This window comes from Oryza glaberrima, chromosome 4 (assembly GCF_000147395.1).
Source record: "Oryza glaberrima chromosome 4, OglaRS2, whole genome shotgun sequence".
NCBI lineage: Eukaryota > Viridiplantae > Streptophyta > Magnoliopsida > Poales > Poaceae > Oryza > Oryza glaberrima.
Window position 1 is genome coordinate 11,684,538 of NC_068329.1, and position 18,491 is coordinate 11,703,028.

The window sequence follows — 18,491 nt, forward strand, 5'->3', positions numbered from 1 at the left end:
AAGAGACCTCTTGCGTTGCAGACATCGCGACGGATGAATCGGCAGAGGTCAGCGGCCACGTTCAAGATAGTAGTGTCGTTGAAACGTTGTGCAATATATGGGATTTCGGGGATCTGCGCACAGAAAGAAAAATAAAATGGTACTCAGTGAGAAGTGTGTGCGAGATGGGTTTCTTTGTAGAGAAGAGTTCGATGACTTACTCGGTTACTGGTTGTTTTGTACCTCCCATTTACTTTGAGCATCTCGCACACGTAATAACCGCACAAGTTGGTTCTTGGTGGTTGTTTGTAGCACTGCGCTATAATTATGGGGACCGATCTCAGTAGATATATTTAGTATATATGTACTGTTCGATAATTAGTTGTATTGGTATAAATTTGATAGTACCGGCCAGCCAGTCCTGACGGATAACTTCTTCTGGGATGGAATATGTACTGGTCCACCTCTTTTGCGGTAGTACTTGTGTGCTCTGTTTGAAGGAAACAATTGTTTTATTAGTAGTTAGAAGACTGGTGATCGACCTAAACAATTTATAGTAATGAAATGTTTATCACATACAAATTCAAAATAGTGAGGAATTCCATAAATGTCTCCATGTCATAGTGTGAGGGGTCCAATGATATGATCAATTGGCCTTTCGGATATACAAGGAATAATATGTAGTGGTCTCTACATATAAGATAGGCTTATTGGAGACAGAAAATTCCGAAGAAGATAAGTTAAATAAACAAAAAGAAGAGAGAGCTTACGTGAACTGGTAGGGGACCATTAAGACATCTTTGTTGGCGTGCGCCAACATTGCTATTGCCAAGTATGTTGCTACTTCTAGCTTCTTCCTCTTGTGCAATGTCTTCACATATTCTTCCTTTTCTTCAGAGGTCTTGCCAACCAATTGCTCGCAATCCTCTCTCAGCTCTACGGTGTGTTGTGTTTTGCATATTCTTGTTGGATCGACATATCCAACCTTTGCTCCAGTTCTATCAGCTTCATGGAATTGCATACTGTACAATGAATAAAGAAGAAATGAGATTTGGTTTATTTGTTTGGAATGAAACGTGCAACATGTAATAAAGAGTTCAGACATACAGACAGAAAGCCGCAACGAGATTAACGTCCATTTTATCTAGCTTGTAGAGGGCGTAAAGGTCTCGGAAAGAGATAAAAAATATCCCATTAGGACCACTCATGAAAGTGCCTTCCGGAACGGCAACGCTTATGAAACCGAGACCTTTCCTAGATGCCTTCATATACCATTCGTGCATTACCCTCATTTCCCATGGTAGCTTGTTCATAAGATAAGTTGGCAAGAATGGCTTGCCATACTCATAAGTTTCAGGCACATCAGCAGATAACCAGGATTGCACTTCATCTTGGGCCGCTAGTACTGACTTCTGGGAGTCTGACAAGACGTGAGCAAGTTCTTTTCTCTTCTCAGAATTCCTGAAAGCTGAAAACATGAACTTCTCCTTATCCTTGTCAATCTCCTTTGGGTCGTATGTCGATATCAACTTTGGAATTATACGACGAGGTTCCAAAGGATTAGACTTCGGTTCGGATGTAGTACCATCTGGTATGTGCACTTGTTCTACCAGAGCAGATTGGGGTGTAGGTGGAGAGGTTTGAACTGAGGGCGGAGCCGGGGGAGCATGCTGTTTAGCTGGGGAGGTGGGAGAGGCTTGAACTGGTTGCGGGGCCGGGAGAGGCGGCTGTTGGGAAGGGGAGGGTGGTGGTGTAGGTTGGCGAGGCGGTGACCTAAGCGGTGGTGGTGACGACGGATGTCGAGGTGACGGTGGTTCAGGAGGCGACGGTGGTGTAGGAGCGGCAGCTGTCATTGCCTGCGATGAGGATGGGGTTGAAGATCCTGCTGCAGGAATGGCCGCGGTCAGGATTATGTCTCTACGGTGCCACAAGATAAACTGATTCACTGCATCACCGAGAAGTTCAATCCCCTCAGGTGCAGGTATGTCTAGTTCCAAGGAAACGTGGTCGCTATGGACCTTGGCGACCTGTACCCTTGCGTAATCCTCAGGGATTGCCGTGTTGTGGAATTGACGTCCGGGTATCGCTAAACCCATTGCAACCTCCTTAGTCTTTCCAGCGCGGCCGATTGGTATGACGAGACTACACGGAGTTGGTCCAGTTATACTATCCACAGGGAAGGGAGTTGTCTGCACTGAGCCTACACTGCTGGGTACATTAGCTGTTTGCTGTGCGGATTGTGTGGGTTGCTGGCCATCAGGGAATAACCTTGGAAAGGCTGTTGGGTTTTCAGCTGCCAACGAGTAGAAGTGTTCCTTCACTTGCGCATAGATCTTGTCCGATAGTTGTTCTTTGTATTTGTCTCTCTTCTTATAACTTGGTGCGTCTTGTGGAAACCCGACCTTCCAACTTGTCTTTGAGGACAAACCCCTTACACGTCCAGAGTGTTCAGCCGTCCCCAACGCTGCAGTAAGCTGATCTCGCTCCCTCCGTGGGACGAACTGTCCTGATCTTTCTTTCTCGACTATCTGCTGCAAATTAGTAGTCACTTCTTCTATGTCTGGAGTCTCGAATAATATGTCTCTCTCATCCGAGACTTGACCTATGCTGCGCGCCCAAACCCAGTTCTTGCTACGTTCAACCATGGGGTCTACCAGCAGGGGTTTACCGGCGGCGGCAAATCTTTGCTCGACCTCCCGCCATTGATCGACCTGACCAACGTATCCGCTCGACCCCAATCTATGGGGATATCTGTTCTTCTTCGCGAGCTCGGACATTTTTTTCCTCAAAGCCAATGCTTCAGCTGTTGTATGATCCGCAACAAACGTATCCTAGTCAGCCTACGATATATGTCCATAATCCGTAAACGGTGGGAGATTCTTCTGAACATAATCCCGATTTAGATCGGACTTCCACTGTCGCCATCGATCTCCCATCTTTTTAAGTGCGTAATCTCTCCCCATGACCTCTGATCCAGGAGGGAACAAAAAATACTTCTGCAACTCATTCCAGAGAAGTGTCTTGATGTTGTCGTCCACCGTTTCCCACAACTTGACATTAATGGGACAACGCGTCCTGACTAGAGTGCCACAGGCGTTGCTAAACTTGGACCGCACTATCGGTGGCTCGATGGGCTTCCCATCCTGATCGAGAGCAATCACGTTGTAAGTTTCCTTAGGTAATTTATTCTTGCTTCTCTCACCACGTCTTTTTTTCCCACTCCCGCCAGCACTTGTAGATGTCTCCGTACGTTCAGGTGCAGACGTAGCGGTGTCCATCTCAACTTCTTGCTCTCTCCTGTTCCTCCCGGCTTTACGTTTCGAGCGGCGTCGGACTACCATCTGCACAGAATAGGTAACTCTATACACCATTAGGTTCATGTCACATCATAGTTAGGGAATAATACATGGCTAACGATTTTCAGCACTTACGGCCTGTTCGATAGGTATGTAGTCCGGATCATCATCGCGGGGGGCGACTTGTGTTATTTCCATTGGACGGATCACTTGGTGTGCGCCATGTTTTTTCACTAGAAGCGTCTGGCTGCTTATTGCTACCGGATTTTTGAGGAGCGTTACCTTCTTGAGGCGCTATTGGTGCGTTCGATGGAACCTTTTCGTTCGACATCTTCCAACTTGGCGTAAAAAAATTTGACATAAGTCCCAATTTTACGTAAGTCCCAATTATAACGCAATTTCACATAAGTCTCAATTTGACATAAGTCCCAATTTAACATAAGTCCCAATTATACATAAATCTCAATTTAACATAAGTCCCAATTATACATAAATCTCAATGTAACATAGGTCACAATTTAACTTATTTTCACATAAGTCCCAATAACTTAATTTCACATAAGTCCCAATTTAACATAATTCTCAATTTAACATAAGTCCCAATTTAAACATAAGTCACAATTTAACATAGGTCCCAATTTAACATCAGTCACAATTAAACAGAATTCTCCATTTGACATAGGTGCCAATTTAACAAAAGTCCCAATTATACATAAATCCCAATTTAACATAAGTCTCAATTTAAACATAAGTCACAATTTAACATAGGTGCCAATTTAACAAAAGTCCCAATTATACATAAATCCCAATTTAACATGTCTCAATTTAAACATAAATCTCCATTTAACAATCCACAATTAAACCTTCTCAAAATTAAACAATCCACAATTGCACATATCACAATCCACGATGCACAATTAAACAATCCACAATCCACAATTGCACATTTCACATTTCTTTTTCTAAAAGTAAATGTTACCGGGCGACGGCAAAGGCGAGGTGGTAGAGGTCCTGGCGGCAGCGGCGGCAACGGCGAGGGACGGGGCGACTTCGGGGAGGAGCCGGCGGTGGCGGGGACGACTTGGCAGTGGGGACGACCTGGCGGCGGCGACGGCAACGGCGAGAGGGGACAGGTCCGTGCAGCGGCGACGGCGACGGCGAGGGGGTAGAGATCCTAGCGGCAGCGTCGGCGACGGCGATGGGCAGGGCGACTTCGGGGAGGAGCCGGTGGTAGCGGGGACGACTTGGAGGCGGGGACGACCTGGCAGCAGCGACGGCGACGGCGAGGGGGGAGAGGTCCGTGCGGCGGCAACGGCGACGGCAAGGGGGTAGAGGTCCTGGCGGCGGCGGCGGCGACGGCGTGGGGCGGGGCGACTTCGGGGAGGAGCCGGCGGTGGCGGGGACGACTTGGAGGCGGTGACGACGGCGACGGCGACTTGGAAAATTTTGGTTTCGCGAGCGCCGGGACTTAGAAAATTTTGGCTCCCCGCGCTCCCTATATATAGGCGCAGATCATCGCATGCGGGCGGCTTAAGGGACCGCATGGAAAAATGATCTTTCCATGCGGGCGACATAAGCCGGCCGCATGCGAAAATTATCTTTCTATGCGGGCCGTTAAGCCAGCCGCATGCGAAAAAGATATTTCCGTGCGGGCCGTAAAGCCGGCCGCATGCGAAAAAGATCTTTCCATCCGGCTGGCTTAAGTCGCCCGTATGGAAAGATCTTTTTACCAAAAAAAACTCATATTTTTTATTTCCTCTAAATAAACTGTACATATATATTTTTTCCCAATATTTCGCCACAATTAAACATTCCAAATGTTTTTGCACTAAGAAAACTCATGAAAATTGCTCAAAACTCGTAACCAAATGTTACATGCTAATGATTACAACATAAGGGGGACCTAAATTCATGCACGTACATTTGGAACACAATGAGAACTAAAGGTTACGAAATAACTATGACTTAATAACCTTGGCAACACCATCTGCTCGAACGTACGACATATTCGCTTCATCGATTGTTCTCTCAACCTTCTTAATTCGCATAGGAAGATCAGTAAGCAATGGTACATCGTCGAACTGGTTGTAATCATTGGGGTCTTCGATGTTGTTGATGCCGACGATCTGTTGCTTTCCGGATATGAATAGTTTTTCTGTTTTTCTGTCATCTGAAGGGTCCTTCACATAAAACACTTGAGCCACACGCTCTGCTAAAACCCATGGATCATCCTTGTGGCCTGTTTTACTGTGATCGACTATCGTTAGCCCGTAGTCATCAACGGAAACCCCTGTTGTGTCTTTAACCCATTCACAACGGAGCACAGGGATCTGGATGTTTAGGCCATAGTTCAGTTCCCATATTTCTTGAATGGTCCCATAATACGACCTCTTTTCTCCACTCGTGTCAATCGCTTCGACACGGATCCCACTATTTTGTGCGGTGCTTTTCATGTCCTTCGTAGTCGTACTCAAGTTAAATCCATTGATGTCGTAACCTTGCCATGAATTGACAATACTTGAAGGCCCACATGCCAGTCTTTGTAAAGTAAGTTCCTCCACAGAATCACCAACTAGCAGGTTTAGATCTTTGAACCACAGAGGAAAGCGACGCTTGTGCTCTCTTGATACCCAATCATTGGACCGCCCTGGGAAGCAGGCTTTGATTTCTTCTAGGTGTCGCTCAATGAATGGCTCAATGATAGCGAGCTGTTGAAGAACGCTGTTGTGTGCTGTGGACACCTTTTTGTAATCATTATCGAAGAACTGCTTCCTACCAACAGTACCCCTTCGAGACAATCTACCTTCATCTCGATGAACAGGAATGCCAATGGCATTAGCATCCTTTATGTAGTCCATACAACACTCGACTGCCTCTTCAGTTGTGTATCCCTCTATCATTGATCCTTCCGGGTGAGCGCAATTGCGTACATAGCCTTTGAGGATCGACATGTAACGCTCATAGGCCCACATCTGATGTAAGTATAATGAACCAAGTTCAATAATCTGAGGGATGATGTGAACGATCAAATGCTCCATCATATCTAAAAATGATGGTGGGAAATACATCTCAAGCTGGCATACAGTCTCGACGGCAAATGTCTGAAGCGGACCTAATTCTAGAGGATCAAATACCTTCTGCGAAATTCGATTGAAAAAGTAGCACAACTTTGTTATAACCACCTTTGTATGGACTGGTTTGACTGCCCTTATAGCAATTGGTAGGAATACCGTTAGCAACCTATGACAGTCATGCGCATTGTATCCCTAAATGGTCAAATCCTTCATTGATACTAGCTTCCTGATGTTCGATGCGAAACCAGTAGGCACTCTAACCCCTTGTAAATATTTACAGAAGGCTTTTTTCTCTTCAAGTGTCAATGAGTAACAAGCAGGAGGAATCTCGGTCTTCCCATTTGGCAGCACTACTGGGTGAAGGTCATGCCGTATGGACAAATCTACAAGGTCGTTATGTGACTTCAATCCATCCTTCGTTTTACTCGGGATGTCCAGCAATGTGCCAATGGTGCTATCAAACACGTTCTTCTCGAGGTGCATAACATCAATTGCATGTCGAATCTCTAGGTCCTTCCAGTAATCTAAGTATTTGAAGAAAATTGAGTGCTTCTTGAAAGGCGACGCAGTACCGTTATCACCATCAGCTTTCTTCCTCTTTACTGTCTTCTTCTTTCCCTTTCCATATACAACATTAATCTTCTTTGTTATCCCATACACGTATGTACCACCTCTTGCTACTGGGGCAGTGTCATTCTCCACTGTATTATCGAACAATCTAGCCATCTTACGGTACCTATGTCTTTGTGGTAGGAACCGTCGATGTCGCATGTACACTGTCTTCAAAGACAACGCCAGGTATTTGTACGAAGTTTTCTCCAAATATATCAGACATCCAGTCTTCCCTTTAATCTGCGCAGATAATGAAAAGTTTGCAGGTAGGTCATTGATGGTAACGAATATGATCGCACGTAGATTGAAGTGCTCCCGCTTAAACTCATCCCATAGTCGTAACCCCTCTTTCCAAAGCTCCTCCATGTCCTCCATCAAAGGCTCAAGGAAAACATCTATGTCGATTCCAGGTTGGTTTGGACCTTGTATGAGGATAGTGAGAAGAATGTACTTTCGTTTCTGACATATCCATGTTGGAAGATTATACATTGTGAGAAGGACTGGCCATGTGCTGTGCGAGCTGCTTAAGTCACCAAACGGGTTCATTCCATCAATGCTCAACGCAAACCTTACATTCCTAGGATCCTTAGCAAATTCTGGGTGTTTTGCATCAAATGTCTTCCACTGGCGAGCGTCGGCGGGATGTCGAATCATACCATCTATTTTCCAGCTCTCTTGATGCCATCTCATCAACTCAGCATCAGTCGGGTTTGAGTACAGACGCTTCAGGCGGTCCTTAATTGGTAGGTACCACATCACCATTGAAGGAATCTTTCCACGCTTACCCTTATCAGAATCTGGATTGGTACACTCTGAATCTACGGGCCCATTCCCCATTTTATACCGACTTGTGCCACACGTTGGGCAACATTCCAAGTCCGCTTATTCTTTACGGTATAATATGCAGTGATTCTTACAAGCATGAATCTTTTCTACACCAAGAGATAAAGGACATATGAGTTTCTTCGCTTGATACGTGTTTGATGGTACAAAGTTAGGCTTAGGAAGCAACACACGCAACAAACTCATCAGATCATTAAAACTTGTGTCCGACCATCCATGTTTAGCATTCAATCTCAGAAGTTCAAGCACTGAACGCAAGACTGTAAAATCCTTATCACATCCCTTCGCTTCATCGTAAATAAGATCCTTCGATGCCTTCTCTAATGCCTGCCAATTCTCCAATCCTCGTGACCTGCCCGCTAGCACCTCTGGTTCAATATGGCGCAGCATATCCTCTAAATCAAAACCACCATCGAAATCATCACTATCGGTGGAAACATCGACATCCATTCTTTCACGCGACATGTCTTCGATTATAAAATTCTCTGCCTCATTCATCTCGAAACTTAACTCTTCATCGTCATCTTACGGATTGGCGAATTCCCCGTGATAGGTCCAAACCTTATAGTTGGCGGTGAATCCATACTCCATTATGTGACCCAATATTTCACCAGGATCTACCAACAATTTCTAATTCTTGCAATGACAGCACGGACAAAAGATCTTTGTCATATTCTCCCTCAAAGCATGCGCCTTAGCCTGATCAATAAATTTAGATGCTTCCTTAATAAATATCGGCTGCGTTCTCCGCATCTCACACATCCATGACGACCGATCCATCTAATTATATAAAGGCAAAAAAGTTACAAATAAAAAAATAGACCACAGGTATTTCATACAAAAGTTTAAATGCATTTGTCTCCCAAAAAAAATTACAACAATACATGTAACTAGTATGTACAAGTGATTACATGCAAAATTTGCCCATCAAAACATATATTTTGAAGCTAGATTTTGCAAAAAATAGTTAGAACAAACCTTGTCAAAATATTAAAAAAAACTCCACTTTCCACCAACGAAATATAACAAAAATGGAGCCAAATGAAGGAGGATAGAGAGTTCTTCACCTTTCGTATAGAGTTCAAGCAAAAATTTTGAGTTGAAAACCTCCCCCCTAATTGGTGCTTGCTTTTGGAGAGAGAAAGCTTCGTTTTCAAATGGTCAAGCTCGGGCCTGGAGGAGCATATATGGCCGATCATCGCATGCGGTCCCTTAAGCCAGCCGCATGCGAAGATCCATTATCGCATGCGGCTGCTTAGGATAGCCGCATGCGATAATAGGCCTATTTTCGCATGCGGCCGTCTTAAGGAGCCGCATGTATTAGGCACACTACAACAAAACAACCCAAAGGAGACATCTTATTTGTAAGATAGAGACGTTTTATTTCGTCTCGCACAGATAACTAAGACGCTTTTATAAAGCGTCGTAGGATCGTCTCTGTTTGCACCGTCTCAGAATTATGGAGACGCTTTTTAAAGCGTACCTATATTATTTAAGACGTTGCTAGGGACGTGTAAATTGCATCTCTACAAAATATAGAGACACTTTTATATAGGCACGCACATCTTAATATATTTGATATTAATGCTTTCATCTGGGCTCGAACACAGCACCTGCAGGTTGCAAAGTTCATGCACTAACCAAGTCAATAACGTGACAATCTTGAAGGTAAATAGATAGTTTTTTTATATTGCAACTCTGCAAACATGCGTCCTGTAGCGGTACTCTTCTTTTTTAATCTAAGACTAAATATTAAATATTTATTTTTTTTCCAAATAATTATAATATTATTATAATGGTATTTGATGATGACGATTAGGAGCAGTGTGTTTATTTTCTTCTTTTTCTATATAAATAATTATATATTATCTAATAACGATGACACAGATATAATAAAAACGTCTCAAAACTCATTTCTACACATGAGACGTTCCAAAAACGTCTCAATATTCGTCTCTAAACGATTTAATTTTGTGCTAACATGTAAAGCGTCTTAAACTATGTCCTCAACTAATAAAGCGTCTCAAACATCGTCCCTATTTCAATTTCACTTATAAAAAAGAGACGACTTATAGAATGACTTAAGTGAAACGTCTTAAAACAATGGTTTTGTTGTAGTGGCATGCGGCTCCTTAAGACGGCCGCATGCGAAAATAGACCTATTATCGCATGCGGCTGCTTTAAGCAGCCGCATGCAATAATGGATCTTCGCATGCGGCTAATCGACCCGCCCCCGGGGGGGCGGTTTTTGCAGGCGCAGCCACAAGCGGCCCGCATGGAACCTACCGACCCCCTCATACAGACAAACGATTTTTGTAGTAGTGAGATCCTCTGGCGTTAAGTCGGAGAGACTTGCTGACATATGGGCCCATAGATGATGGGTCCCACATGTCAGTGTCCATGTCACGCTGTGCAGTAACGTTAGAGGAACTGTTCCGCATAAACATACACACTTACACATGCACCCCTAGAACATGGCACAAACATATAACACTGGGTATGTTCTCCTAGAATTGATAGACGCCCATTCCAAGTATAACACTGGAGCTTTGTGGTTAAACGACAGAACTTTTTATCATTCACCATTAATAACTAATTCCATATGCTAATAACAAAAAAATTTATTTATTTCTATAGTATTTTGGGGTTTGATGAGTTTCACTTGATCGTTGGGTTCGTATAAATTCAGATATGCAACAAAAATAAACAAATCCAAATTTAACTAAGCCTATAAAATTCTTATGTTTTTAATGTATTTTGGATATACTAACATTTAGCACCAGTGAATGATTGATGCACAATATATAACATATATACGAGAAATGTACTTGCATATTTATATCAGAGGACAAAAATGGTTGCTTTCTCTCACTACATTGTAACCGACCACAGATGTGCATAACGACGATAATATGGAGGGCACTAACTTCGTAAAGTGACGACGAGGAATAACAATAATTCATTTAAAAATAGAGAAATCTAAAAGCTACTTAGTGTGGTGGCCTATAATGTTTCACTAGTACAGATCCTTCCATCTGTGATGGCCCATAACAAGACTGGAATTTGCGGGCCGTCACAAGTAATCTCAATCGGGCCGAAGTTTCGCCTGATTGAGATATGGTCGCACAGCCATGGTATATCGGCATAAAAATAAAGCCCGTCACGGATGACACTTATCTGTGACGGGCTATAGTTGAGGCCCGATTGAGATGAGGGTTCCATATCTCTATCGGGCCCTAAAAGAAGCCCGTCACAGATGAGGGTCATCTGTGACGGGCTCCAACTAGAGGCCCGATTGAGATAAGTTTAGTGCCCGTCACAGATGACACTCATTTTTTACGGCCTTTTATTAAGGCCCGATAGAGATTACTTGTATGCCCGTCACGGTTGATTGTTTTAGGGCCGTTACAGATATTTGTTGCACAGTATAAATACCCCCCACCACCTAGTGTAACTGTATCCCACTGTTCACTATTTTGGTGGGAGGCTGTAGGGGGCGATTTTTTGTCCTTTTTCGAAGGAAAACAGAAATTAAATTCCTGTAGGTGATCAAAATGGATCAATCAAGTGAGTAATATTAATCATTAATTGAGAAATTTCATCAGTAAATACTTTTGCAATAATGATCTTATAATATGTGCCTCTAATTTGTTTTTTTATTTTGTAGCAATTGATCGAAGTTGGATGTATGCGAAAAATTTGAAACGTCATTCTACGGAGTACAGAAAGGGCGTAATAAATTTTATGAATGCCGCGGAGGAGGATCGGAGAAGAAGAAACAGTGATTACATGTGTTGTCCATGTGCAGATTGCAAGAATGAGAATATGTTTGATATCGGAGAGGACGTACACAGTCATCTGATACAACGAGGATTCATGGAGGGCTATACATGTTGGGTGAAGCATGGAGAGCAAGAATCAGGAAGTGGAGCAGCAGCAGACAGAAGTGGTGCGCATAATCAGGAAGATGAAGATGAGCATGACATGTTTATACCTTCTCCATTGGGCGGTGAAATGGTTGATGTGGATCACGATCTGCTGCAAGACATGTTACGTGACATTGAGGACCCAGCCCAGAATGAGAGAGATGGAATGAAGTTCAGCAGGTTGGTAAGTGATTCCGAGACGCCTCTGTACGCTGGATGCAAAGCAAAACACACTAAGTTGTCAGTTACCTTGGACCTAATTAAGCTGAAGGCAAGTAGTGGATGGACAGACAAGAGTTTCACAGATCTTTTAGGAATTTTGAAGGCTATGCTTCCTGTTGAGAACACATTGCCCGAGACGACATACGAAGCAGCAGGTTCTGTGCCCACTAGGGTTAGAGGTCCGTAGAATTCACGCTTGTCCCAACAACTGCATATTGTACCACAAGCAATATGCGGACTTGGATGCTTGTCCTGTCTGCAAGGCTTCTCGATACAAGCGAAAGAAAAGTGCTGATGAAGGAAATAAGTCAAAGAGAGGTGGTCCGGCAAAGGTTGTGTGATATCTACCTATCATTGATCGTTTCAAGAGAATCTTTGCCAACCCGAACGAAGCGAAGTTAGTACGTTGGCACGCCACGGAGAGAAGGAATGACGGTATGCTTAGACACCCAGCGGATTCGATTGAATGGAGGAATATCGATCGAAAACACAAAGACTTTGCTGCCGACCCTAGAAACATGAGGATATGTCTGTGTACGGATAGCATGAATCCTTTCGGTGACATGAGTAGTACTCACAGCACTTGGCCAGTTCTTATTGTGAACTATAACCTCCCACCATGGTTATGCTTTAAACGGAAATATATTTTGTTGTGCTTGTTAATCCAAGGTCTAAAGCAACCCGACAAATGATATCGATGTATTCCTGGAGCCTATTATCGACGATCTGGAGATTCTTTGAAAAGAAGGTGTGGAAACTTGGGATGCATATGGTCAGGAGAACTTCAAGCTAAGAGTTCTATTGTTCTACACCATTAATGACTACCCTGTACTCGGTAATCTTTCCGGACAAACTATAAAAGGAAAGAAGGCATGCTCCGATTTCAAGGAACATACATGAAGCCGGTGGCTGAAGAAATCACGAAAGATGGTATACATGGGTCACCGGAGGTGGCTCCCGCTACGTCACGCATTTAGAAGAAAGAAGAAAATTTTTAACGGTAAGAGAGAACTTCAGCCTGCTCCCAAAGATTTGTCCGGAGATGAGGTCCACAATATGGTCAAGGACATAAGCAATGAGTTTGGGAAGAAAAGAAAACGTAGCAAGATAAAGGAGAAGGGTATGTGGAAGAAAAAATCCATATTTTAGCGGGTACCTTACTGGAAAGATCTTGATGTCCGTCATTGCATTGATCTCATGCATGTAGAAAAGAATGTATGTGAGAGTTTGGTTGGCCTGATGCTGGATATTCCCGGGAAGACAAAGGACGGGTTGAACGCGCGCCTTGATCTACAGGACATGAATATTCACAGTGAACTCCAGCCCATACGAGATGCAGAGACAGGTAAAGTGTACCTCCCTCCAGCCTGCCACACACTGTCGAAGGATGAGAAGATCGCAATGTTATCATGCTTGAAGGATATTAAAGTTCCATCGGGCTATTCAGCGAGGATAAGTAAGTATGTTAAATTGGACGATCTAAAACTTGTTGGAATGAAGTCTCACGATTGCCACGTGCTAATCACACAAATCTTGCCAGTTGCTATCAGAGGCATTCTACCACTGAAAGTGCGTCACACGATCCAACGTCTGTGCGCCTTCTTCAATGCAATTGGACAGAAGGTTATAGATCCAGAAGATCTAGATGGGCTGCAGACCGATATTGTGAATACCCTCTGTCACCTAGAGATGTTTTTCCCACTGTCTTTCTTTGATATAATGGTTCATCTCCCTGTTCATCTGGTGAAGCAAACAAAACTATGTGGCCCGGCTTTTTTAAGGGAAATGTGGCCATTTGAAAGGTACATGGGAGTTTTGAAGTCGTATGTTCGTAACAGAGCTAAACCCGAGGGGAGCATCATTCAAGGTTACACGACCGAGGAGACTATTGAGTTCTGTGTCAATTACATGTCCGATGCTGATCCTATCGGAGTTCCCGCGTCTCGTCACGAGGGAAGGTTGTCAGGTGTTGGCACAATCGAAAGGAAAAGAATTAGGCCCGATCAAGCGTCGTACGCGCAGGCTCATTACGCTGTGCTCCAACATATGGCAGAAGTTGGCCCATACTTTGAGGAGCACTTAGCGAAAATCCGAGATGAGAACTTGGGGTGATCTGATGCATGGATTAATAAAGAACATAATTCTCGGTTCAACGAATGGTTCAAGAATCGTGTGACAATGTCCTCGGATGTCCCAAATGAGACAGTACAGTTGTTGGGGATGGGACCGTCTTGGACCGTAGACACATGGCAAGGATACGATATAAATGGATACACATTTTACACCATCAAACAAGATGACAAAAGCACAGTGCAAAACAGCGGCGTCCGTATAGATGCATTCCAGGATCAAGTTGGGTCAAACACATACTACGGCCGCATTGAGGAGATATGGGAGCTAAACTACGTCAAGTTCAAGGTTCCTTTGTTCCGCTGCCGTTGGGTGAATCTACGCACTGATGTCAAAGCCGACAAGCAAGGTTTCACTTTAGTAGATCTATCTAAGGTGGGATACGCCGATGAACCATTTGTACTTGCGAAACAGGTTGAGCAGATATTCTACATAAAAGACCCTTCAAACAAGAAGATGCACATCGTGAGGGATGGAAAGCGCCGAATTGTAGGAGTTGACAACGTCGTCGATGAAGAAGAATACAACCATAATCTTCATGTAAGACCTCACATTGACATTGACGATGATCCCCAAGAGCCTGTGGCATATGCTCGTTCAGGTCATACGGAAGGCATAACCTTGTGACTGATGCATTTGTACTTATCTATTGTAATGAATGAAGTATTTTGTTTTTTTTTGCAAAGACTTGATATGTGTAGTCATTAATATGGCTAATTTTGTTTTATTACAAATGACCAAAATAAAACCAGTAGATCTTCAAAGGCTCTACAACTTTGTTTTTGACCATATTTCTATTTGAAATCATGTACTATCCGAAAATGTATTACGACTAATAAAATGAAATATTACACAGTAGCTATATATTTTGCACTCACAACAAATGGAAAATGAGTCATCGTTGACGGGCCAACGTTTACGGCCGATAGAGATTAATCTATCTCAATCGGGCTTTGCCGTAGGGCCCGTCACAGATGACTCATCGGTGATGGGCTCCATACTAATGCCCGATTGAGATGACATTCAGGCCCGTCACGGATGACTCATCTGTGACGGGCCCAAAGACAATGCCCGATAGAGATAGATTAATCTCTATCAGGCTTGAACTAAGGCCCGTCACCGATGACTATTTTTCCATTATTCCAGATAAGTCTTTAAATTTGTGAGTACAAAATATATAGCTGCTGTATAATAATTCATTTTATTAGTCATAATACATTTTCAAATAGTAAATGATTTCAGATAGGAATATGGTCAACAATAAAATTATAGAGGTTATCAAGATCAACAACTTTTGTTTGGTCATTTGTCTATATAACTTTGTTTCCAACTACTTGAAATTGATTTTGATAATATGACAAATCTAAACAGCATTTGTAAATACTAAATGATTTCAAATGGAAATATGGTCAAAAGCAAAGTTGATCCTCTCATCAGTATGTGCAACTTTTGTTTTGGTCATTTGTCTATATAACTTTGTTTCCAACTGCTTGAAATTGATTTTGACAATATGACAAATCTAAACAGCATTTGTGAATACTAAATGATTTCAAATGGAAATATGGTCAAAAACAAAGTTGATCCTCCCATCAGGATCTACAACTTTTATTTTGGTCACTACTTCATCCGACAAATTGATATTTATACTATTCACAATAATCACATTTCTCTCATCTGGTTTATAAATATCAACAAAGATATGTCAATTTTGTAAACATTGGTAGTATCACTTTGTCGGATGAAGAAGTGACCAAAATAAAAGTTGTAGATCCTGATGGGAGGATCAACTTTGTTTTTGACCATATTTCCATTTAAAATCATTTAGTATTCACAAATGTTGTTTAGAATTGTCATATTGTCAAAATCAATTTCAAGCAGTTGGAAACAAAGTTATATAGACAAATGACCAAAACAAAAGTTGTAGATCTTGATAACCTCTACAATTTTGTTGTTGACCATATTCCCATTTGAAATCATTTACTATCTGAAAATGTATTATGACTAATAAAATGAATTATTATACAACAGCTATATATTTTGTACTCACAAATTTAAAGACTTATCTGGAATAATGGAAAAATAGTCATCGGTGACGGGCCTTAGTTTAAGCCCGATAGAGATTAATCTATCTCTATCGGGCATTGTCTTTGGGCCCGTCACAGATGAGTCATCCGTGACGGGCCTGAATGTCATCTCAATCGGGCATTAGTATGGAGCCCGTCACCGATGAGTCATCTGTGACGGGCCCTACGGCAAAGCCCGATTGAGATGACTCATCACTCTACTATATCTAGGGTTTCTCAGATCGGATCGAAAATTTTTCTAAGTCCCGCTACAGTTTCCCGCCTCCTTAGAACCCTAGCGCCGCCACCAACTCCTACTTCGCCGCCGTCGTCCTCCCTCGCCGCCACCGCCACCGAGCCCGGCGCCGCCTCCACCCACCGGCGACGCCCTCCACCGAGCCAGGCACCGCCGCCACCGAGCCCGGCGACGTCCTTCCTCATCATCGTCGCCTACTCCTCACCGACGCCCGACGCCGCCCGCCCGCCGCCGTGAACTTCTCCTTCGCCGAGCCCGCCGCCTCCACCGAGCCCGCCGCTGCCTCCACGACCGGCGACGCCCTCCACCGAGCCCGCCCGCCGCCGTGAACTCCTCCTTCGCCGAGCCTGCCGCCGCCTCCACGACCGGCGACACCCTCCACCGAGCCCGGCGCCGCCACCACCGAGCCCCCACCCCCCGGCCGACCTCATGTGAGTCCTCCATCGCGCCTACCTCTGCTACCTGCATGTGGTTAATGATGAAAATGTGGATGTTGCGATGAAATGTGGATGTTGGGATGAATTTAGTGATTGATGATTTTAGTGATTGATGACTTGATAATGAATAGATGGAATGTGGTGCATTAATCAATTTAGTGATAGATGATTTTAGTGATAGATGATTTTAGGGATTGATGATATGTGGTGAACGAATGATTTTTTTGATTGATGACATGATGATGAATAGATGGAATGTGGTGCATTAATCAATTTAGTGATAGATGCATGATATGTGGATGAATAGATGGTATGAGGTGAATTTATGATTTTAGGATTTGATGATATGTGTAATTTATTTATATGTGCCATTCAATTCATTCTATCACTGTGATATGCGCAATTTAGTTTATTTATATGTTTCATTTATTTTTCTAAGTGACATTAAATTCATTGTAATAGATTGTAGCACTCAATTGTGTATTTTTGTTATTTAGAAAAAAAAGTATACGATGTCTCAGCAACACGAACCAATGTCGACGACAACTAGTGGGTCCTCAAGGGCACATACTCCTAGGACAGGGAACAAAATCCCTAAAGAACGGTTCCGCATAACAGCGGTGGACGCAGTAGGGTTGCCGACATCTCCAAGGAAAACATTGAGCCGATTTAGGTCTATCTGCGGGGTCATAGGGAGGCAGAAATTCCGTATTCTGCAAGATGACATCAAGCTCGTGCCGGACGCTGAGAAGGACATTGCTTGGCTAACGTTCAAGGAGAGTTTTGATTATCCTGCGGAGCTTGAGGACCGTCTCAGGCGGGCTGCTTTCAAGGTTATGGGCAATGCTTGGAAGAACATCAAGACTAAGCTAGTCGGCGAGTTCGTCTACAACCCAGCGAATCCAGATCCAAGAGAGAAATTTCCTTGGATCACGGAACAGGTCTGGGAGGAATTCCATGCGAAGAAGTCGACCCCCGAGTCCAGAGCTAGAAGCGAGGCATATCGCTTGCTCCAGACCAGGAACCAGCATCCGCACCGGCTTGGCACCGCCGGATATGCCGGTAAGGAAGAGGAATGGCAGCGTGAGGATGAAGAAGCATCTCAATCGTGCACACCGCTCGTGTTTGGCGATATCCCACACCCTCGGGCTAGGAACTGGGCCAGGGCCAGGTACCAGAAGAATGATGATGGCACAATCTTCATGCCAAATGCAGAAGATCAATGAGTATACGAAGCTATTGTAAGTGTCTAGTCAAACTAGATGTTCGCATTGTTTCCCATCGTGCAGTTTATTTAACCCCACTAAATTGTAATGCAGAAGGAGTTGGTTGCCGAGCAACAAGCCTCGCAAGAGGCCTACACTCAAAGACGCGAGGACGACCTCCTCACGAAAGCGTTGGGCAACAAGGAACACCGTGGACGAACACGGGGCGTTGGGTCTTCTGTTCCCTGGAAGTATGGATTTCCAGACTACGTGTGGCAGTACAAGAAGCAGACTTCCAACAAGGCGGAGAAAGATGCACGCCTTGAAGCCAAGATCCGGGAGTCGATAAGAGCTGAGCTAACATCTGAATTCGACGAAAAGCTCGAGTCGATGAGGGCCAAGATTAGGCAAGAGATCTGAGAAGAGCAACAGAACCCCCAGGCCGCCG

General features: G+C 43.7%; 1 protein-coding gene across 1 annotated transcript; it reads right to left on the reverse strand.

Moving 5' to 3' along the window:
• Window positions 1-5,233: 5,233 nt before the first annotated feature.
• On the reverse strand, window positions 5,234-8,269 carry LOC127770768 (uncharacterized). Its single transcript, XM_052296574.1, has 5 exons — window positions 7,879-8,269; window positions 7,535-7,779; window positions 6,611-7,420; window positions 6,359-6,412; window positions 5,234-6,247 (listed from the first exon to the last, which is right to left on the reverse strand). The coding sequence occupies exons 1-5, from the start codon at window positions 8,267-8,269 to the stop codon at window positions 5,234-5,236; spliced, it is 2,514 nt and encodes an 837-aa protein (XP_052152534.1).
• Between the last annotated feature and the right edge of the window lie 10,222 nt (window positions 8,270-18,491).